Source organism: Petaurus breviceps, unplaced genomic scaffold (genome assembly GCF_028583685.1).
Source record: "Petaurus breviceps papuanus isolate PSGF00001 unplaced genomic scaffold, PetGlider_PUasm1.0 176, whole genome shotgun sequence".
NCBI classification, from domain to species: domain Eukaryota; kingdom Metazoa; phylum Chordata; class Mammalia; order Diprotodontia; family Petauridae; genus Petaurus; species Petaurus breviceps.
Window position 1 is genome coordinate 16,893,739 of NW_027185771.1, and position 22,521 is coordinate 16,916,259.

The 22,521-nt window shown below is 52.0% G+C and overlaps 2 protein-coding genes across 7 annotated transcripts in view; both read right to left on the reverse strand.

Annotated features, from left to right (window-relative positions):
- The window catches only part of ELMO3 (engulfment and cell motility 3), an 11,765-nt gene extending 1,656 nt beyond the window's left edge, over positions 1 to 10,109 (reverse strand). For 4 of the 5 annotated variants that reach the window (XM_069085765.1, XM_069085766.1, XM_069085762.1 and 1 more), the window contains exons 1-20: positions 9,989 to 10,109; positions 9,687 to 9,787; positions 9,290 to 9,330; positions 9,097 to 9,169; positions 8,690 to 8,740; positions 8,340 to 8,509; positions 5,192 to 5,291; positions 4,909 to 5,060; positions 4,740 to 4,818; positions 4,557 to 4,607; positions 3,712 to 3,834; positions 3,470 to 3,601; positions 3,199 to 3,300; positions 2,839 to 2,947; positions 2,390 to 2,526; positions 2,124 to 2,287; positions 1,081 to 1,193; positions 836 to 940; positions 611 to 693; positions 50 to 136 (exon numbers count right to left, since the gene is read on the reverse strand). In XM_069085765.1, the coding sequence (XP_068941866.1) occupies positions 50 to 136; positions 611 to 693; positions 836 to 940; positions 1,081 to 1,193; positions 2,124 to 2,287; positions 2,390 to 2,526; positions 2,839 to 2,947; positions 3,199 to 3,300; positions 3,470 to 3,601; positions 3,712 to 3,834; positions 4,557 to 4,607; positions 4,740 to 4,818; positions 4,909 to 5,060; positions 5,192 to 5,291; positions 8,340 to 8,509; positions 8,690 to 8,740; positions 9,097 to 9,169; positions 9,290 to 9,330; positions 9,687 to 9,764 (1,950 nt within the window). In that variant the 5' untranslated portion in view covers positions 9,765 to 9,787; positions 9,989 to 10,109. The remainder of the gene's footprint in view (positions 1 to 49; positions 137 to 610; positions 694 to 835; positions 941 to 1,080; positions 1,194 to 2,123; positions 2,288 to 2,389; positions 2,527 to 2,838; positions 2,948 to 3,198; positions 3,301 to 3,469; positions 3,602 to 3,711; positions 3,835 to 4,556; positions 4,608 to 4,739; positions 4,819 to 4,908; positions 5,061 to 5,191; positions 5,292 to 8,339; positions 8,510 to 8,689; positions 8,741 to 9,096; positions 9,170 to 9,289; positions 9,331 to 9,686; positions 9,788 to 9,988) is intronic. The other variant, XM_069085764.1, reaches the window with a different exon arrangement.
- A 335-nt stretch (positions 10,110 to 10,444) lies between these two features.
- E2F4 (E2F transcription factor 4) lies at positions 10,445 to 20,869 on the reverse strand. 2 transcript variants are annotated; one of them, XM_069085771.1, is made up of 10 exons: positions 20,658 to 20,868; positions 19,533 to 19,642; positions 19,173 to 19,334; positions 17,935 to 17,978; positions 15,956 to 16,017; positions 15,403 to 15,685; positions 13,975 to 14,160; positions 12,468 to 12,515; positions 11,703 to 11,747; positions 10,445 to 11,570 (listed from the first exon to the last, which is right to left on the reverse strand). In XM_069085771.1, exons 1-10 carry the CDS (start codon positions 20,796 to 20,798, stop codon positions 11,455 to 11,457), a joined length of 1,197 nt encoding a protein of 398 aa, XP_068941872.1. In that variant the 5' UTR covers positions 20,799 to 20,868; the 3' UTR covers positions 10,445 to 11,454. The 2 variants fall into 2 exon arrangements, with proteins under 2 accessions (XP_068941872.1, XP_068941873.1); XM_069085772.1 differs by having other exon boundaries at positions 11,415 to 11,570; positions 13,975 to 14,096; positions 20,658 to 20,869.
- Between the last annotated feature and the right edge of the window lie 1,652 nt (positions 20,870 to 22,521).

The window sequence follows — 22,521 nt, forward strand, 5'->3', positions numbered from 1 at the left end:
CCCAGGCCTCCCATCCACGTGACCAAGCTGATCCTGCCTGGGCACTCACCTCCCGCTTAGAGGGGGCAATGAAGTTGAGATAGGCCTCTTCTTCCCCAGCATCATAGCTGACCGAGAAGGCAAGTTCACAGATGTCCTGAAGGGAAGAGGGCAGCATTGAGGCCCAAAGGAGGGACGGAGGGAGGGAGGAAGGGGCTGGGCACAAGAGGGAGAGTGAGCGAGCCATGAGGAATTGCACCTCCATTTTTCTATTGCTTCAAGGTCTATAGAACTGCTTTCTTTCCAACAGCCATGTAAGGCAGGCAGAGCAAGTCTCATGCCCATTTTATAGATGAGGAAACAAGGCCAGAGAGGCTGTGACATTGCAGGGTCGTACCTGCCATGCCAGAGCTTGCCTTCCAGGCCAGCCATCTGACTGACACAAGGCTGCCTCTCCAGTAACAGGTCACACTTCTGTGGCGATCAAAGGTTTACAAAATGCACTCCTCTCAACAGTCCTAGCTGAGGAGGAGTATAAGGGTCCAGATAGGGAAGACGGGGTGCTGTGCAGCAACAAAAGCCCCTCAGGGAGCAGATGGGCCCCACAGCTGCCTCCCTCGCCCATCCTCACCTTGTTCTGTTTCCCAGAGCCTTTCTCCCGAATGTGGGGACAGTCCTTGCCCAGCAGCAGTGCCCTCATCTCAGCCACAGGGACTGTGGGGAGGAGGATTGGGGTGGTTATCATGGATCCCCCTGGAAGGGGAAGGGAAGGCTGGAGAGGACTGGGGACCAGAGCTTGTTGGGATCCCACCCCTGAGAGGGGCAGTCCCATGGGGATCCCCGTGCAGTGTCATACGCTTGTCAGGCAGGCTCTCTGGAGAGGGTTGGGCTGCTCCTTCCTCCACATCCCCATACTGTAGCATCTTGTGGTTAGGGGACAGACAGCAGAACCAGACCTTGTCTGCAGGGACAGGGAGAGGAGGTGTGGGGTAAGGGAGAAGCTTGCAATCTGGGACTCCTTCCATGAGCTGAGCTTAGGCCCCCCTCCCCTCCCCACACAGACCCTGCCAGCCCCCTCTCCTCTAGCTTAGATACACTGACCCTGTCGCCGGCGGCTGCTAATCTTACGGAAAAGCGTCCCCTCACAAAGCCGAAGCAGCCGCTGCTGACGGATCAGCCCCAAGAGCTCTGGCTTCAGCCTCTCACGAAGCTCCCTGTGGGCAGGGGAGGCACGGGAGTGACAAAGGGCTTAGAGAATATGGTCTAGAGCAGGGTTCCTAACCTGGGGTCCATAGGACCCCCCCCCCAAGTATCTGGGTAGATTTCAGGGTATTTGTGAACTTGGAAAAAATAATATACCTTTATTTTCACTAGAAATTTAGCATTTCCTTCAGTTATTTGAACGTGATTCTGAGAAAGGGTCCTAGGTTTCCCCAGACAGTGGCCAAAGGAGAACCAGGGGCCTGCTGGAAAACCTGCCAGCCTACGGCACCCTCCGGGTGGGACCGAGGAGGCCAAAGGCCGAGCTGGACATTCTGCTCCCATCTCACTATCAATGACTCTGGGTGTTTGTTTCCTCTTCTAAAAAAAGGAGGACCCTGATCTGTCTGTCCTCCCTCACAGGGCAATGGTGAGGAAAGTGCTTGGAAAACCTTGACATTAGAAGACCCAGGTCCAAATCCTGGCTCTGCAACTTACCATCTCTAAGCAGTAAACCACTGTTGATGTGTCTTACTAATTGAGAGGCAACTTGCTGTGACAGATGGAGGGCTGGCTTCAGTGGCAACAGGACCTGGGTTCAAATCCAGCCCTTCACCTCTATTCACTGGGTGACCCTAGGCATGTCACTGCCTCTCCCAACAGCCACAGCCCTATCTCAGTAAAGGCAGCTCCTTACATAGATCAATAGATTAAATCCCTACTATGTGAAGGTCACTCCACGCCTCCTTAGCTCTAAAAGGAGGGAGTAGTTCCAGATGACCTCTGTGGTCACTCTCAGTTCTGAGCCCTGGGAGCTGGGGGGCATGGGCTCTCATTAGTAGCAGGGATGGATATCAGAGCCACGGACTGGAGCTGGGGGAAGTCTGAGTGAAGGGAGTCCCAGGGCACTGTCTGCCACCCTCCCATTTCCTTGAGGCACTCACAGGATGGGTCGGGCCATCGTGCCTTCCTGATGCATTCTCTCAGTCTGGCGGAGCCTCAACACCTCACTGTAGCTAAGGGTGTTGACCTTGGTCCTAAATAGCTCTAGAGAGGTTGGCTTCAGGGCGAGGGTCCGAGTCAGCTGTTCCCGAACCACCTGCATTACCTGGGAACGAACCTCCCCTCAGTGTCCACAATTCTCCCGTCCCAGAGGCTCCTTCTTCCAAACACCTCCACCCAACACCAGCCTATAGGCTTCCTTCCTCACTTTGTCAAAGTCCTCCTGGGTGGCCCGCATTTCTTTCCACGTCTTGTTGAGTAACTGAATGCAGACGCAGAAGAGCTCCTGGAAGCTGTTGTCTTGCCCAAAGAACATTGGAGAGAAGTCCTGGGCGGTCTCAGAGCCTTGGAAGGCATGGAGGGAGGGGGAAGGACTCAATAAGATCACTTACTTAGGCTCTTAGATATTCCCCAACCTCCAGATCCATCCAGGATGCCCATAGGGCCCTTCACTAAGACCACCCGACCCTCTGGCTGACCTGGAGCCCGTTTCTGAGATCCAGAGGGAAGAGGAGAGGGTATAGAAGATGAGGAAACACTGGGAAGATGGGGCACAAAAGAGGTAAGCAGTGTTGGGACCACTCTGTCCACCCTGCCTCTCCCCATACCTCGGGCAATGCAAATGCCAGCAAATAGGGCAGGGGGAAGTGAACTCACAGGGTTCCCCAATGTGCAAGAGCTCACACAGCAAGAGAGTGAGCTGGATACTGCTCCGGGCAAAGGGACACTCGTGTTTGTCTTCTCGGCTGCTGTTCTCCAGCACAAACTGGTAGGGAAGGGGCCGGGGAAGAGGAGGAGGGTCAGCCTGACCTCCAGGAGAGGGCTGAACCTCGGGGGGGCAGGGGGAACAGGGAGAGAGGACTTAAAACTCGATCCAGATAAGGGGAAGGGGACGTGGGGACTGAGGGACAGCACACAGGACAGAAGGACTTGATGGGGCGACAGAGGCACAGGCAGGAGGGAATAAGGACAAGTGGATGGGGCAGAGGAAGAAAGGGAGGGCCTGAGGTCACTAACCCGGCTGTAGGCACTGGGTGCATGGCTGGAAAAGTAGAGCATGTTGTCAAGGGCCAGCAGCCCTGGCGGGGCTCGCTCCAGGTCCTGGGCAGGGTTGCTGTTCTGGGTCAGGGAAGGGGACAGAGACACCTCAACGGGAGGAGGAACCCAGACAACCAAGGGGAAAGATCAGATCTGTGAGGTCACAAGGGCAGCGATAGGTGGAGAGGCACTGGGGCCAGGAGCCAGAAACCGCTAGATGGTAGGAAGAGGAGTAGCAGGTATCACTCACAGAGAAACCGAGTTTCCGGAACTCCCGGGCACAGAGGGATCGGCGGCGGTCAGCACTCATTCCGCTGCCCTGGGACTCCCCGTCCAGCTCAAAGGCCGCTTGGCGCAAGGCCTGCAGCTGTTCCCGCTGCTCCTAAAGATGGGAGGAGGAAACGAGTCACCCCTGTGTGTCCGCCATGACGAGGGCAAACACCCCTGGGCATCTTTAATGGATGCATTGCCAGTGTGTGCAGATGCCCACACCTGGTTATAAGGGTCCAGTGGTGTACGCATCCGTGGCTCCAGAAGCCCCAGCATGAGCGCTTGGAGAACGTACAGATGATGGGCCATCTCATCTCCAAGGGGTGTTGGGCTGTGAATAATGTTCTGGGGATGGAAAGAGAACACAAGCTTTAAGACTCCCCCTCTCCTGGTTGTGGACCAGGAGAAAAGAGGAGGAGGGGAGATGCCTACGATGGACGTGGCTTCACAACTGTTATCTCATTTGATCCTGGGAGGCAGGAGCTAATATTATCATCCCCATTTTACAGATGAGGAAACTGAGGTAAAGTGACTTGCCCAGGATCACACAGCTGATAAGTGTGAGGCTGGATTTAAACTCAGTTCTTCCTGACTCCAGGTCCAATGTTTTATCCACTAAACCACCTAGCTGCTTTGAGAGGAAAAAAATGGAAGAGTCATACTGGGGGTTGTTATATGGCAAAATTGGTCCACCACTTGTCCACAGAGAGGATGGACTCTGCCAGAATCTGTGTCCTTCCTCTAGTAACAGATCTGCCACCAGCTGTGGGGCTTTGGATGTCACAGCTGCAACTCTCTCTTAGAAAACTGGGCGTTCACACTCATAGGTCACTTCTGACTCGTAAGCAAACAGTCCCCAGAGGAGGCAGCGTGTAGGAGAGGGAAGTATGCCGGATTTGGGGTCAGAGGCGCCGGGTTTGAATCTGCTGCCATAAAATGTCAGTCTCAGTTTCATCATGAAAAATGGAGGGGCTCAAATGAGATCATCTCTAAAGGCCCTTTCAGCTCTTCAAGAGCCTGTGAACTTGGAAGCTAAGGCTTCTTTCTTGTCTCCCTTCTCCCCTCACCTTGTAAATGAACTGGCGAAGGTTCCTCCGCCATAAGTAATCCAGCATGGTCTAGGAGGGAAAGAGAAAAAATCACAGCAGGAAGAATGGACTCCACAAAGGCCATCCTGTATTCTACCCAGCAAGGTCCAAGCGTCCTGCTCCCCGGCCCCCTCCAGGTCCCCCCCACTGCCTCGCCCTCACCTGTCGGTCAGCAAAGCTGGCGTTCTGCAGCAGTGCAGTCAGCAAGGCCATGGCTTTGGTCTGCAATGGCTGGTTCAGCCTGACAGCAGAGGAGATCAAGGAAGGCGTCGACCAGAATCTAGACTCCCAAACCCCGCTTCCCCACCCCACCTGCCCTCCAGAGCCTTACACCTGCAGATGCACCAGCAGTCTTTCCAGGGGCACCTCCTGTTTCACCAGCTGGCCCAGGGGTGGGCTGCTGAGGGCCAGGCTCTCCAACAGGCCCAGTGCCAGCTGTGGCACTGAGGCATCCATCAGGTTCATGTTTACGTAAGACACCACCTGGGGGACAGGATGGAGAAGGAATAACAGCTCCCCCAGCCAAGCTGCAAGATCTCCCCAGCCACCTACACCTTGTCTCCATTATATGTCCCAGCCCTCCCTCGACCCTTGCCCTCTCCCTGTGTCCCCACCTTCTTGACAAAGTTGCTACTGAGTGTTTCCCAGGACACCACGCCGTGCTCCATGAGCTCAGAGAAGGCCCTCAGTCCATGAGCCAGGACCTCACCTAGGCTGGGGGGAAAAAACACGGAGTCTGTAGTCCAGCGGGACTATACTCCAGGCCTCTCACTTTACAAATCAGAAAACTGAGTCCTAGAAGTGACTCCCCCAAGATCATTTAGTTAATGGTGGAGCAGGGATTTCAACCTAGCTTCTCCAATTCAAAATTCAGGGGTCTTCCCAAACCCTGCTGCCTCAACCTTAGTGCCTTGTTGGTTTAACTGAAAAGGGGATTAGAGAAAGAATAAAATCTCTGCTCCAGGTGGGAGCCCTGACAATTGACAACAGTGAGAAGGTAGAACTGCTCATCCCTTATTCAACTGTGGCTCCTTCCTCTAAGAATGACCTTTGGACCACAAAGGAAAAAATGAAATGGCTACTAGGGACCCCAGATAAGCAGGGAAATGAATGAGCAAAGGAGCTGCCCTTAGAGAGGCCCAGAGGAATGGGGAACATCATTGGACTGAAGATGGAAAAAAGGAAAGAGTAGAATTCACAGACTAAGCTCTGTGAGCTTGTCTTTGGTTCCTAGAAAAATTCAAGAAGTCATTATGTGAAGGCAGGACTGGTTAGTGGGCTTTTAGAAAAGGCTGCAGTAGCCACAGAGAGCCAGCTTGACTTCAAGAACAGGTCTCTCCAGATGTGCAGTCCCTTTTTTTTTTTTTTGACAGGGTTAATTAAATCAGGGAAATAAGTTCAGATGTAGTTTTAGCAAAGCACTTGACAGAGTTTATCCATTCTAGGGGAAAGAGGGTATCAGAGGCCAGACAACAGTATAGCTGGGTGGATTCAGAATCTGTGGAGTGTCTGATGTCCCCTTGGAAAGAGGCCTCCAGTGGAGTCCCACAGGAACCTACTCAGCTGCTTGTCATCTTTAGCAGCGACTTGGATAATGTCAGAAATGGCATCCTCATCAAATCCTGAGATAACAAACACAAGGCTGGGAGGGCTAGCTAACATGTTAGTTGGCAGAATCAGGAACCGTAAAGATTTTGGACACACTAGACTTTGGTCCAGGTGTAGGGAAGCAGAAAGGAAGAGGCATCTACTAAGTGTCAGGTTCTGTGCTAAGCTCTTTTGACAAATATTACCTTATTTGATCCTCACAACTCTGCAAGGCAGGTGCTATTATCATCCCTTTTTTATAGTTGAGGAAACCAAAACAAAGTGACTTGTCCAGGGTCACACAGCTAGTATCCAAGGCAGGATCTGAATTCTGCTCTTCCTGACTCCAGGCCCAGTACTCTAACCATGGTGCCACCTAGCTGCTTCTTAGTGTGCTAAGATAAACATTAACAGGGATCAATTTTAAAAGGCAGTGAAGTTGGGGTGGCCAGGTGGCTCAGCGAGTAAGAGCACCAGCTCCAGTGTCGGGATGACCTGGGGATCAAATTTGGGCTCAGATACTTAGCACCCACCCAGAAATAACTGGCCGTGTAACCTTGAGCAAGTTACTTAATCCTGATTGCTTTAAAAAGAAAAAAGGCAGTGAAGTAGACGGAAGACTGGTCTTGGAGTCAAAAAGACTCGAATTCAACACACTAACTGTGTAGTCACAAGACAAGTCACTCAGCCTTGAAATGTCTCAGGAAAATCTCTAAGACAATTAATGAACTATCTATTAATGAGTTGACAATACACGTATCCATGGAAAGAGTTTCCTACCCTGAGGAAATCACAAATACAGGTCAGCCTGAAAAGAATCAAGTCCTATACAAGTTTAAACAATAGCAACAATTTGGCCAATACAAGACTGGGGGAAAGAGCAGGAAGAGGGGGCAATGGTGAGGTAACAGTTCATATGAAAAAGATCTAAGAGTTTTAGTAGACAAAAAAAAGCTCACAAGATTTTAGACAGCATTAAGAGGGGCACATTCCATTGAATGGCTCAACCAAGGCACATAGATGCAGAGAAGCAGGAAGACGTCTATGAATTGATGAAACAATGTAAAAAACGGGCACAAAAATAAATGAGAGAACAACAAAAATGAATCCAAATGCTGTGTGCATCTAATGACCAAGCCTGGCCCCAAAGACATCTTGGATTTGGATAAAGAAAAGACATCTCCCTCCCTTCTCCACGGAGGCGGGCTGACACCTGGGCATGGGACATCACGACATACTCTCAGACTCAGCCTTGGTTAGTTTTTCAGTTTTTAAATTCTTTGTTACATAGAACGGCTCTGGAGTACAAGTTGGGGAATGGGGAGGAGAACATATTCCTGAACTAAGATGATGTAAAAACAAACAATATCAACTGTTTAAGACAGGCGACATGCCTTGGATTTAGGAAGGTTTGACTCCTGCTGTATTCTGCCCTACAATATTCGAGTCATCAGGCCACGTCTCGAATATTATATGTACTCAGTTCTAGATTTCAGGAAGGGCATCGATTTGATAAGCTGGACAGTGTTCAGAGGAGAAGGGCCTCATGCTATAGAAGGTTCAGTTGAAGGACCTGAGAATGTCTAGGCTGGGGAAGAAAAGAGTTAAGGGGACATGATAGCTGTCTTTGAGGATATATGTGTTTGGAGAGAGATCCAGCTCCTTGTTACTGATCCCAGAGGCAGAATAGGAGCAATGGTGGAACTGTAAAGCCCTAGACTTAAGACTTGACATGAGGAAACACTGCCTACCAATTATTAGGGAAAAGAAGCACAACTAGAAGGGGCTGCCTTAGGAGGGAGTGGGCTCCTTCCATCAGAGTTCTTTGCAAAGGCTGAATGTGGTAGTGAAATCTGGGCTGGACTCATGTTCCTTCCAACTCTAGAATTCTGACATTTATTTTTCAAAGAAAGAAACTGAGGCCCAGAGAGAAAAAACCTGCCCCAGGTCAGCCAGTTAATGAGTGGCAGAGGCAGGGTCCAGGTCTCCTAAACTCCATCCAGGTGACGCATTCTTTCTAATCTCACAAACTCACAGAGTATTTCAGGGACCCTCTGGATCTTCTTCATCTTCTTTGCTTGAAGGGAAAACTTAGAAAAAAACTTAGAGGGAAGTGATAGAGGAGGGCTGGGATGCCCAGGGCCCCCCTCCCTGTTCTCTCCCTCTAGCACTCACTCATCCCCATCCTCGATGATGGCCCCCAGGTGCTGAAGCCCATCTCGGTTAATAACCTCTCCTGCAAAAGTCAGATCAGGAGCCAGCAGTGCCAGGCGGCTCAAAGCTTCCCGCTTCACTTCCCGGTTTCCACTCTGCAGGGCATTCAGAAGTCTCTCCGCCTCTTTGTCCTAAGGGCAGGAAGAGGAGGATAGGAGCATGCCTGACTTGGAGAGGGTGGGGGCTGGCACACTGAGAAACCTGAGGAAAATTCCAGGCCTTAAACATCTGGGCTGGTACAGAGATGAGGAGAGCCAGGGGCTAGGGCTGGCTGAAAAAGTGGGTTAGGGATGGGGATAGCGAGTCAGTACCGGGGCAATGCTGAGGGAAAGTATGCTCCCATTCTTGATCTCCGAGCGGTTCTGGAAGAGACAGAAAAAAGCAGAAAGATGGTTGAGATTACAGGAGCAGCAGCAAAGTCAGGTGTTAGGGAAGTCATCCATTAGTGATCAGTGATCAAGTCTGTCAATGAGGAGTCTGTGAAGTGGTCAGGGGGGTGGGGGTGGGGGTGGGGGCTCAATCAGTGGGTAAGTCAGGGGTGAGGTGAGGAAGGTAGATGTGAGTCAATGAGAAGTCCAAAGGACAGTTACTGATGGGGGTCAATAAAGTCAAAAGCTAGAGTCAGTGGAGTTGTTAAGCATGGCCAGGATGCCAAGATCTTCAGTAAGGTGGTCTGGGAGTAGAGGGCGAAGTCACTGGAGAGAGGGTCAGTGCTCACATTCTCAGTGATGTACTTCCTATGGCCATCAGCGTACTGCAGGGCGTAGTGTTCGGGGTCATTCAAGTTCCAGCTGCAGTGAAGGAGCTGCCTCAGCCTCGTATCCACGACTCACCCACACCATCCCGAAGCCCCAGCGTCCCTCCTCTCTCAACCACACTCGCCCACCCCAAGAAGTGGCATGGAAACTCACGCGCTGCAGACCTCCTTCAGCACTGCCGCCAGGGGCTTGGCCTGAAGGGGAGAGCAGTGGAGTCAGTAGTGGGGTTGGCCACCCTAGCCTCAATGTGGAGGGTTAGTGGTCAGCCCCGCCAGGAATAGCAGGGTTTGGGCCTGAGGGAACAGGGATGTAGGAGCTGGAGGGCAATGGGCACTGTTCAGTTCTCTGGGCCTCAGTGGCTTCCTCTGTAAAAACAAGGGGCTCCAACGAGATGGTCTCTAAGGTGCCTTCCGGCCCCAAGTCCTATGACCCCTATGTCTCGGGAGTGCTAGGGTTGGGGCAATCAAGGACACGAGTGGGGGTGGAGGGAGGAAGCAGGCGGGGCGTGTCCAGGGCCTGAGCCTGGGCCCAGGTGTAGGGTCTGAGTTACCTGGTCCAGCTGGATGAGCTGAGGGATGGCCCCCGGCATCTGGATGGCGATCTTGACCACGTTCCTAGGGGGGGCCATGGTCCGCGCGCTGGCTCAGCCGCCTGCCGGACCACAAGGGAAGGGGGTCAGCGCGGGCGGGGCTGGGCACATTCCTGAGACGCGCCGGGACAGGTCTGGTCGGTACCCGTCCTGCCCGGCCCCGCCCCCGCCCCGTCCACTGCACGCAGGGGCTGAGATAGGGGGCAGGGGTCTTCCCCTGGTCTGCCCGAGGTCCGTCCGGCTTGGGGGATCCCAGAACTCACCCAGCCCGCCCGCCTGCCGCGACTCCCCGGACGCCGCGTCCTTCCCTGGGGAGCGCCCCTTAGTTCCGGGTTGGAGTCCCGGGGGTGGGACGCGCAGGGTGCGGGAGAGCTCCTGGGCTGGGCTGGCCCCGGCCCTGCCCCGCCTCCAGCCCCAGCCCCCTTCGGTTAAGGAGGAGGCTCACACCCCTTAGCCTCGGGAAGAAACGCGGAGACCACCCGGTCAGCCCCTTTCACCTTAAGGGGTCACAAAGGTGAAAAGTGGAGGATTTCCATAACCAGAGCCAGTTACCTCTAGTAGGACAGAGTTCCAAGGGGTAAAGTTTGCCGGACGGGGGCGGGCGGATACCCCACTCAGTGCTACCATTCCCACCCCACATAACAGTCACTGCAGACCCAGCCTCCATCTCCCAGGAGGGTCCTGCCCAGGCTGCTGAAATGAGGAAGGGGCTGGAGCAGCCTTAGGCATGTTTTTTTTATTCATTCAGACACTGTACAAATATTACAGGCAATTTCCTTACACTGCAAAAAGTATAAAAATAATCTTTATATAGGAATCTGTTCATTCCTGTAAATCTCTCTAAATCTCTTTCCAAACATTTCCTAACTGGAGGCAAGGGATGGTACACATCATAGCTGAGGCAGGGGCCTCCTCCTTCCAGCCCTGGGCTAGAGGGGGAGCCTTCAGGCTAGGGGCACAGGGATGGGGATCCATCCGGTTTGGGGAGTCACTTGGCCTGTCTCATTAACCTATTATGGAGCAGCAAGTAGGACACATGGGGGAAGGGGAATGTTGTTGGCAAGGGGATGGTCACATTCCTGCTCCATTCAGAGAATGTGTCTTGGCCTCCCTTCTCCCCTCCACAAAAGAGTTTGCAGGACTCTTACAGACTCTGGGAGAGCCTGGTTCAAACTCAGGAAATTGGTTTGTCTGGTTTTTTTTTTTTATATACTGGCTTGTGTCCTCACACTGGCCCTGGGCTTGGCCTTTTGGGCCCTGAGGGGAGGAGCATGGGCAGGTACAGTGGGAGGGAGAAAGTGTGAAGCAGGATCTCTTAGGTAGCCTCGGTGATGGGAACTAAGGATACTGTATCACTGGCACAGCAGAGCCTGAGCTCTAAGGATGCAAAAGGAGGTGGGAACATCAGGTTTCTGGACCTAGGAAGAGGCACATGGCAAATGCTTTGGCTACCTGTTGACAGAGGATAAAGATACTGGGGGGAAGGGAGAGAATTGGCCCTCCTCCCCCATTTTGCAGAGCGGATGGACAAACTGGCCAGTGGAAGGAATAAGAAGTATGACCCTAATTGTGCAATTTGGAAAGGGGGGGGATTGAAGGGGCCTGGCGGCTGGTCAGTCTGTATCCAGAGGAATCCTGAGGACACTGGGCATGGCGGAAGAAGGAAAGACCGAAGCAACCCCAAGTCAAACAGTCTTGTCTGCACATGGCCCCAAGGGCAGCTGCAGAGTCAGAGGTTAAGGACTGGTACATCAAAGAGGTCACAGACGCCTTCGCTTTCATCCAAGTTGTAGATGTAGTCGTGGTCTCCAGGGGGAGGAGAGAGGCGGAGCAGAGGGGCAAACACTGTGGGAGAGAAAGCAGCTCAGTCCTGGCCTCCGCAGGGAGTTTGCCTGTACAGCCACCTGGGCCAGCAGGCATGGATGCTCTTAGACGATTGGCCAGAGCCCTGCCCCACCCCTCTGCCAGGCTACTCACCTTCCGAGGACATCAACTCCTCCAGCAGCCCGGAATTCATGCACTCTGGAAGGGGGAAAAGGCCGTTTGGTATACACTCCTGCTCCCACTTCTGAAGTCATTGGGAACAGCAGGAACTGAGGTCACAGGGGAGCAGGGAGAAGGGTGACTAGATTGGGGAGTCTCTGGAAACACGGGGATGATACAGGGATTCCTGTCCCCAGGCCTCTGACCCACAGACTACCCACCTTCTCCCTGTTCTGTCAGCCAACTGACTGGAAAGCCCAATTTCTCCCAACCTCAGGGAGAATAAGCATAGGGGGCAGAGTCTGAGCCCAGGCCTAGAGAACAAGGAGACAGCTCTGGCAATCCTTCCTGAGCCTGGGTTAGTCTAGGGCCTTTTCTGTTGTTGCAGGCTTCCTCAGTCTTAATAAAACACCTTCTCTAACTCAGATGCTAGACCATCTAAGAGAGAGATCATCCCACCTCAATCTTGAAGGGTTAGCACCAGAAGGCCAGAGAATCATAGACTTAGAGCTCAAAAGGACCTAAACTCCCTCATTTTACAGATGAAGAAACTGAGGCCAAGATTCAATGACCTGATTAGGGTCACACAGCGAGTGTCTGAGCACGGTTTAAAGCCAAGTCCTTCCTGCGTCCAAGTGCACCACTCCACCCACTCCACCATTCAGCCTCAGCGAGAGGCAGAGAAGGAAGGTAGCATTTCAAGAGGAGAGTGATCAGCACACAGGGAGAATGGGGAAGAGTCTTGGGTGCGGCCCCTACCTCTTGTTGGATCAAACATTTCCGAGAGCTCTTTGGGGAGTTCCAGTACTGAAATAAAAACAAAAATAAGGGCCTTCACTCCCACATCTCACCAAGCCCTTGCACCTTGCCACCAAGTGACCTCTAGGCCTGGCATTTCTGTTCCACCCCACCTCCTTCCAGACCACCAGTAGGACAAGATGTTGCCATTTCTCCTCCCCCCACCAAGCCAGGATAGCCAAGCTACTGCTGTTGTGTCTCAGAGGTGCCCACAGCGAACAGCCATCCAAGGGGCCACATAAATTCAAGGTTGACCATGCTGAGCAAGCTGATACTGGCTCATCCTGCCCAGCTTTTTCTCATTTCTTTCTCCAGGGACTCTGGCTCACCAGAGGGAAGCAAAAGAACCCCACATCCTCTCTATTCTTCATGCCTCCATCCCAGTGCAGACACACACACGCAGACATACAGACACATGCACATGCTCATTCTTAACCCCTGCACGTTTCCTCACACAGTTCCCCATGTCTGGAATGTCTTCCACGTCTATCCCCATTCCTGCTAAATTCCTCCCACCCTTTCCACCCAATTCCAAAGTTGCTACCTCCAGGAAGTCTTCTAGGATATACTCAGTTAGGTTCTCCCATAGCACTTGTGTCCTGCACCCCTATAACATGCCATTCTGTGTCACAGTTACCTGACAGAGGTGGTGTTTCATCCCCACCCTAGACTGTAAGCTCCCTGCAGGCTGGGGCTGTGTCTAATATAGCCTGATCATTTCCCCTGGCACTAAGTGCAAGGCTCAACACACAGTATGGTCTGAATAAAGATTTGCTGAAGGCCTGGAGTCATGTGGTTCTGTCTGCACTGACTCACTCACTGGACCACCCCATGCAAGTCACCAAACCTGTTCCCTCATTTATAAAATGGGAAAGTAAGCCTGTCTCCTCTGTCGATGTTACTGGGAGATAATTCTAGGAGAACAAAAGGAGGAAATTAATGTGAAGAGTGCAAACTGTCCCCCAGTGGAAGGTGGTATGGTCATGACTATGACTGGCCCAGAGTTGCCATGGGTCTATCTTCCAGTCTGAGGCTCTGCTTCTGGGACAATGACCACATGTTCACACAGAAGGCGCCAAATGCCAGGTAGAATGGCGCCTTTCTAGGACCCTTGGAAAGGCCTCACTTGTTGCCTGTGCCATCAGGAGGAAGGGTTTTTATGGAGCGTTTACACTACCTTCTCAGTAAGTCTGAGTTTTCAGGGTGAGAACAAAGGAAGACAGGATTTATATAGGAACAAGAACAGTGACACGGACATCAGGCAATCTGAGTTCTAGTTTTAGATCTGCTATAATTTATGGTCACTTCACTCTATGGGCCTCAGTTTCCTCTTCTGTAGAATGAAAGGCCTGCACTAGATCATCTCTGACGTCTCTCTAAGTTCTCCCATCTTTCACGCACAGTTGGGGAGAAGCAGGAGGCAGAGTGAGCTTCTCCTCCCCTTCTCCCTGGCTAAGCAGATACTCACTGCCTGTAGGATCCGGCTTGATTGGCTCAAAAGAGGTAGAAGGATTGGGCGAGATGGAGCTGCTGTCCAAGGAAGCCGAGGACTGGAGTGGCCGGGTGTCAAGTGCAGCAGCGGATGCAGTGCTGAGGGTACCGAGGACAACGTCATCCTTGCTGTCTGTCCCAGGGCCACTGCTGCTTCCTGCAACTACACAGCCCAATTGTCCCCACTGGAGGTTAGGCCACGGGGTAACACATCCTCAAAGCAAGGAACCCCCGTTTCCCTCCCCAAGCTGAGTTGGCCCCTAGCACCCAAAACTAGAGGCCTCTCTGCTGTAAAGACCAGAGAAATTGGGCGAGTGAGAATTTAGGAAGGAGCTAAGTCTCAGGAAGTTTGGGGTCAATGGTAAAGACCAGAAAGATGGTGGCCCTGGAAGTCCTTTCATTATTGGTAACAGTTTCCAGAACAAGAGGAGTAGTACTAAGGTCTCCAAAAACTAAACAGTGGACTGAATCTTAACATGAATATTAATAGCATAAGTGTGAAGTGCTGCATTGGGGTTCCCAAGATCAGCCGCACAAGTGACAATTCCCACTGGGAGGGTCTGTTGACAAAAGCCTTGAGCAGTAATCCCTGAGTGTTCCCCGAGGTGATCCTGAGTTCAGGCCAGGGCACACAAGGAAGGGCAGCTAGGACAAGCCACAGATGGCTAGAGGAGGGCAGCTGGTGCTGAGGGACCTTGAAACTAGGCCCCTGTAGGATGATCTGGAGGACCTGAGGGTCTTTCCAAACTGAGAAAAGAGAGAGCATGATTCCTGTCTTGGCACATCTGCACGACTGTTCAAGAGGGGTCAGGTTTATTTATTTGATGTGCTGGAATCACCAGGGTCAGGGTACAGAATATTTAGAAGGAAGAACTTCTAACCCTCAGAGACTGCCCAGAGTATAATGGGATGCTTCAAGATGTAGTTAGATCTTCCAGTCCTGGAATAATAGAAGCTTTCCTCAGCCTCCGGGGAGGTGGAGGAGAGTTCTTAACCAGGATTCTGTGACTTTGTCATTTGGTACTGTTTTGTATTTTTTAATATTCTGCCAACATGCAACTGGGGGAAAAATAAATGTCTATTTTAAAAAAATTTTTTGCCAACTGGATTTCAATCTTAAGTGTTACTTTGAAGAGATTACCTATTTTTATTTTATGCTTTAAAATTATGATTCTGATACAAGGCCTATGGACCTTCCTAAACTGCCTCCTAAAGAATCCAGGACACACACAAAAAGGCTGAGATTTGAAGCTGTCATGGAGGATTCTGCTGTGGTGGAAGGCTGGACCCAAGGCTGAGTGCCCGATGCAAACAGAAGAGCTCCGTATCACCTGTGAGCTGGCCTTCCATCCCTCTATCCTAGCTAACCCAGTGCAGGCTCCCCCCTTCCTTTAGTCCCTCTCACCTGGGCCGGCTGCTGGCTGCCCAACGGCACTCTGGTCCTGGCTGCTGGTCGGAGTGGTGGGGCGGGGACTGCTGGGGAGTGAGGCCTCCTGGTGCTGAGAGGGTGCTAGTCTCGGCTGTGGCGGGGAAGGAATGGCTGCCTGGCACTGAAGGAGATCCTCAGGCGGAGGCACGGGCACAACCACAGGGGGAGAGCTCCACGCATCCTTGTTCACCAGCAGCACGTCGATGGGACCGCTGGTACTTCTCAGGTGGATCTGATACTTCTTCTGCCCATTTAGGCCCTAGGGAGCCACAGAATTTGGCTCAGAGTTGAGAGCAAGGGTGATGGAGTGAAGAGCCTGACCAAGAGGACCCCCTTTCAGCCAGCCCCCAGTACTCCCCCCTACCCTTTTGCCACTTGGACAGTAGGGTCTCTCCAGACTCCAGTTCTCTCTCTCTCTGCATGCCCTCCCAGCTCCACCCACCCCGGTGCTGACTTATCAGCCTCAGCAGCTGGTGCTCTCCTTGGCCTAGGCCCTCCTGCCCTCCTCCCCTCCCCAAAATGCACCCACCTCAGGAACTGGCACTTCCAGGCTGGTACCTGAAGGGGCCCGAATAGCCAACAGCGTGTCCCCTGGAACACAGATAGCAGTTGTGGGTTGAGAGTAGGACCACTATCTGCCAGGCTGAGGGCAGACAAGGGGTAGAGCTCCAACAGGTAGGACATGGAGGGGGCTTCCAACACTCCAACTGCACCTCACTCTACCAAAATTAGTGCTGGTTCCTTTAGGGGAGGCTATGGACCTTCCTAAACTGCCTCCTAAAGAATCCAGGACACAGTCTCTTTAGAAAAAGGGTCCCAAGAATGAAGAGCAAGAAAAATCCAGCACTGGTGATGAAGGCCTCGCCAGTAAAGCACACAACAGATATGTGGTTTTTGTGAACCCCTGGTCCTATTTTCTGGAAGTTCCCTCCTGGGTATAAGCTTTCATTCTATATTGTCTGGAACTCAAAATGCAGGACCACCCTGGTCCCCATGGTCTTCGAAGAAATGTCTTAGCCCCCATCCAGAGACCCAACCAATCTGGAGCAAGGCAAAGCTGAACCATACACATCAATCCCTAAGACAGATGTCCATCACCATCTACAGAACACAACGGTTCATCCGACCCCTGCCTTAGCCTCTCAAACCCCCAAAACGTGGCCAGGGATCACCATACAATGAAATTCAGGCCCAGTAGGATCAGGCCACACCAAGTCAGAGAGCCAAAACACTCTCCAGATACACTTCCCAAGTCTGCAGAGAAAGCATCTCTATACACTGCAGACTGCAAGAGCTGAAGATGGCAAAGAGGATGAAATCACGCTGAAAATAAATGACAGGAAAGCCATGAGAAAAATCAGTCAGAGTCTCGGTTGGCCCCTTGGATTATGAAATCCTTTAACAAGCCGCCCTCCAAGCAGGAGTGTCACAGTCAAGGTCAAGGTCCAACCCCTGGGCCCCCAAACCACCCAAGTTCAAACTGAGCCCAAGGGACAGGATTCTACTTTCTCTTTCCCATCTGTCTCACCATCCATCCAATTTGTCCAGACTAAGCTACAGCCATCCTCCACGACAGCCAGCAAAGCATTAATGAAAACAGTAAACTGAGGCTCAAGGGGCCTGGTTTAAAATCCTGTGCCTGCCATTAAACTGAAAGGAGACCTTAGACGAATCACTCCCTCTGCTACAAAAAGGAGCTAGGCGCTGCAGTGGAGGCGGGTACATGTGAGTTCAGATTTGGCCCCAGACACTCACTGGCTGTGTGACCCTGGGCAAGTCAGCTCATCTCTGTCTGCCTCAGTTTCCTCCCAGAGTTGTTGTAAGGATAAGATGAAATATTTGACAGCTATCATTACTAACACTGAGCTTCAATTTCTTCATCTATAAAAGGAGGAAGGGCATAATTTTCCCTCCAGTGCCAGTATTTAATGCCCCTTCTGGCTCTCTATCCCATAATAACTGATGAAGAAGAGTCACAGGTAGTGTTCCGACCACATAACCTGAGCTATAAATAAGAAAGACCTACTAGCAACAACCTCCATCCTACAGACACTCCTCCCTGGCAGGCACTCACAGTGACCACCAGCCTCTCTGGAGGAACAATGAGTCCAGTCCCTCACCTACCCCACTCACAGCCTTCACAGACAGCTGGCTGGAAGATAGGACATGAAGTGTCCAATAGAAGGATCCCTCAAAACCAACCTCCCAGGTCCTTCCCCTATGCAGAACAAAGAGGAACCTTCCTGAGGCAAGAGCGGCAGCCCCACCCCTAGTCAGAGCCCTGCCACCTCTGCCAGATCACCACATTCTGAACTACAAACCACAAAGTTGCTGCAGCTGCCAGGAGGTCAGTTCTCTGACCTGTTACCATATTCATGACCCTTTTCCCCTGAAATCTTCTACACCTGTTTGGGTGAATGGAGGGGGGGGGGGGGAGTGCTGAGAAAGGGGGTATTCAACCCTCTGGGTTTGCTCACTCACCCTCTCACTGCCCAAGGGGCCACTCACCCGTGAAACATTTGCAGATATCCTCATGAGTCACATATGCTAAGGTGCCAGAAGTTAAGGAGAAGAGCCATAAAGTCTGCCCAGGGCTTAGACTACAAAGACAAGTTAGAGAGAACATCTATTCCCTCCTTCCAGCTCCAGAGCTCCACATGGTACTGGAAGAAGGGAAAGGTCAGAGATTCTGCTTTTACAAAACTAAGTCAAAAGAGAGGGCAGCTCAGTAGAGCCCTCCTCCAAAGCAAAGACAACAGCTCCTTGCTGGAGGCCCTTGACTCCATTCACACACATGGAACAAGCATAAGAATGAATGTGGAGTCCAGGCCATCTCATGATGCTTACAGGGCAACGTCCCCGAGAAAGTACTGACAAGTTTAACCTAGGTGGAAAGAAGGTCCAAGTAGGAGGGACAGTGAGGAGAAGCTATCAGTAAGGGCCTCAGGCCAGGGAAATGTGCTAATTAGACCAGTGGCACACAGAATGCAACAGACTCTGACGGAGTAACAGAAAGGTATTGGTTCTGGGACCAACACTTGGGAGCTAGTGCCAGCCTTGACCGAGGGCTTCCTGAAAGCAAGGTACAGTAGAAAGCACATGGCCCTGCAGTCAAGAGCCCTGGCTTTTAATCCCAGCTAAAACTTTTTAGTCAATTCCCTGCTGCAGAGCTCAGTTTCTTAATGAGTAAAATGAAAATAATGCTTTTACTACCTTCCTCATTGAGTTGCTATGGGGACATATTTCATATTTGTATTCATACCCCTGAAAACAGTAACCATTAGTAGTAGCGTTATTATTTTAGTCTTTTTTTTTTTTCTTAACTATCCTGCTACCTTCTATCTTTCTTGCCAACGCCCCAAACCCTTCAGGGTGCGGCCTGACCGTATCTCTCCATGACTGAGACCAGCCCTTGCCTTGCCCAGACTAGATGGCTGTCTTCCTAATCCATGGGACAAGCAGCTCTGACCCCACTGATCTAGCTGTGAATCCCACTTTGGACACTTACTGCTGTATTACTTTGACCAAAGTGGCTCAACTCTCAGAGCTTCAGAATTTTCCCCTTTTTTGAATGTAAATGATTCTTATACTACCAACTCCACAGGACTGCTTTAAGAAAGCACTCTGTAAACACTGAATTCAAGAGCAGCCAACATGGAAACTATGATGACGTCTGACCCATGATGGGGAATGTGGGGAAGAGGAAACAGAAAGAAAAGAGGGAGAGGGGGGCCCTGGAAGGATATCAGTTGTTCTGCACATCCTCAGTGACGTTCCGGATGCTCTGTTGGACCCACACCTTGTGCTGGTCCAGCTCCTGCTCCCGTTGTTGAAGCTCCTCGATTTCAGCCTTCAATTCGATGAGCTTGTCTGCTATTTCCCTAGTGTTACAGCCAGGTCCCACACCCCTATATATAATCCCCAAGTGGGAAGAGAGAAGTGAGATGGTACCTACTTCCCAAGGACCTCTGCCCCTACCTAGTACAGACATGCTCCCAGGGCCTACTACTCCAGGAAGGAACCCTCTTCCTCCCACCTGCCTCACTCAAAGAGGCTCCTCAGTCTCTTGTGAGAATCTCTCCTGACCTGTCTTCCCCAGTACTCACTTCCACTGGATACTGTTCTTAGACTTCTTTTCAATCAGACCAATTCCTTCAAGGACATTCGTGATGTCATAGATTCTCCGCTTTTGTCGAACAGCTAAGGTGTCTGCTGCCTATTGAGAGGAAGAAAGAAGATGCTTCAGTCTGTCTCCAAGGTTTAGGCCAACACCAACTCCAGCCGACTTCAGCAGGGCAGGCTCAGTGCAGCCCAGAGCCTTACTTCTGGTGTCTGTCTCTGTACCTGGGCTTTGCCCTACTCTCCCCCTGCCAGGCTCAGTACAACTTTCTTGCCCTGTGCTCAAAAATCCAGGTTTGTTCCAACTTACTTCTCTTCCAGAGACCCAGGATGATCTTTTTCCTCACCAGCAAAAGAGGAATCTCCTTTCTCTGCAGATGGTCTCCCCCAGACCTCCCTCCTTCACCTACTTTTCACCTTTCCAGGAATCCTTCCTCCCTCCAGGCTGGTCATTGATCATCCTCCCCTGGTCTCCAGTTCTCCCTAGCCTTGTTCAGATCTCCTTCCATGCTCTTGTCTGACTCCCCCATCTCTTCCTCCTGCTGTTCCTCGGCTGTTAGTCAAATCTCCACCTTCCAGGATTCCCGAAAGACCCTCACCTCTTGTGCCTCCCTCTTTGCTTAAAAAACACTGAAGCTCTGTGTGCCAGGCACTGCGTACAAAAAACAGTCCCTGCCCTCAAAGAGCTCACAGTCTAACGGGGAAACAACATGCAAACTACATACGAACACGCTATCTATGAACATGATAAGCTAGAGACCATAAGCAGAAGGAAGGCATTCAGACGGATGAGAAAAGCTTTTTACAGAAGGGAGAATCTTAGTTGATATTTGAAAGGAGGTGAGACGTGGCGATGAGGAGGGAGAACTCGCTTTCAAGGACGTCCCTCTTCGGTCTCTCTCCAGGAGCCGCTCTCCTGAGTACCCCCTCTGCATCCCCGGCCCCCGCTTCTCCCCGCTGTCCGGCCCCGGCCCTCACTTCTCCATGCTGTCCGGCCCCGGCCCTCGCTTCTCCCGCTTGTGCATCCCCGGCCCTCGCTTCTCCCCCTTGTGCATCCCCGGCCCTCGCTTCTCCCCGGCGTCCCCCCCTTCGTAGCCGAGCCGGGTCCGCACCAGTTTCAGGTCGAGGACTCCATCCTTAGCCTCCTGCAGCAGCGACACAAATTTGGTCGTGAGCAGCCCCAGGCTCTTCTCGTGCCGGCTCGGGGTCCCGGGAGGCGGCGGCGGCGGCGCCTGCGGCCCGGACTCCGCCATGGCAGCCTGCCTCCCTAAGCCCAGGCCAGGCCGGCGCCCGCCGCCTGCCGCCGCCACTTCCGCTTCCGCTCGCCAGTGCCCGGCCGGCAGCCCCGGCGACACTTCCGCCCGGCACTTCCGTTTGTACATAACTCGAGGCTTGCGCATGCGCGCGTGCATGCGCGCGTGGGCCTCTACGGGCAGGTCTCCTAGAGTCCCTGGCGCCCCCAGGGATCGTCTACGATTCCCTTTCTCCTTGGGAAGCCGCAGAATTCCAGGGATCGTAGGAAAAAGCCCAGCCTCCACGGATGCCGTAAACAACCCAGGCTTGTCAGCTACCAGATTTGGCGAGAAACTCATAGGGATCGCATCATGTGACACCCTCGTGGGGACCGCCTGGGTCGCGCACGGGCCGGTTGGGGAGAATGGTACTCCCTTCTTATCTCCTTCAGCCAAGGCAACTAAATAATGCAGTAGATTTGGACGCAGGAGGGGGTCTGTCAATCACCCAAGCAACATTAAAAGCACCTAATCTGTTCCCAGCGCCGTGCTAAGTGGAAAGGTCAGGAAGACCTGAGTTCAAATCCATCCTCAGTCACTAGCTTTGTAACCCCTAGACAGGTTGCTTTACCTCTGCCTACCTCAGTTTCCTAATGTGTAAAATGGGTATTATAATAACACCTACCTCCCAAGGCTGTTAGGAAGGGAAAATTAAATATAAAGCGCTTTGCAAAGCACTATATAAATGCTAGCTGCTATTATTTTTTTTTTCAGATCCTTGAAAGTTTCCACCTTCTTTGTAGCTCCCATGACCACCTTTTCCCCATAGGCTCACTCTTCTCTACACCATCTCTGAGGACTACAGCGGATTTCCCTAATGAAATGTTTGTCGACCACTGCCCTAGTCTCTGGGATCCCTCTGGCTACCCTCCTCTCCTGTCCCCCAGCATTTTGTCTGCACATTCCAATTCTGGGGTCCCAGACATCTAGGCATTCTCACTGGTCCTGTGGCCCAAGTCTGCTTGCTGGGGGCTGGGCATGATGCCATGCACCACCACCCCCAGCCAAGATTCACACCCTTCCCTCTAGGCGACCTTCCAATTAAACTGTTTGTATCTTCTATATACAGCTATTTGCATTAGAAAGTAAGCTACAGGAGGGCAGGGACCTGAATTTTTTTTCTTTCCTTCTTTGTATCTCAAGTGGTTAGCACCGTGCCCACACAGAGTTAAGTGCTTAATAAATACCCGTTGACAAACACTGTAGAAGAGAAGAATATAGTGATACATCAGGTGGGGATAAAGATCTTCAGCAATTCTCCTTCGGTGCTGAGGCAGAAGAGAAGGGAGTGGGGATGGGTCCTTGGAGCATCTCTGCAGCTGGGTGAAGGAGCCGGAGGCATGCAAGAAGAGACATCCCCCTTACCCTGGCTGAGGCGTCTATACAGTTTGACCCCTGCCCATAACAGGCCACTTCTCACGTTCTGTTCCACTGAATTTATTCAAACCTGCCTGCTATGATACTCCAGCCCCTGCTGCTGGACAGGTCTGCCCTGCCTTCTCTCAGATCTCTCCCCCACAGGGGCAGGGGGATAGTCGTCCCTAAGATCCTTTGTTATGGTTATAACAGGCAGGGAGAGAAAGGATGCATATACTAGGGAGGGTAGGAGAGAGAAGTAATGTCTGTCTCCTCTCCTCCCTTCCCCCTCGCTCCTATTTTCTATACCCCTGACTCCCACTAAGTC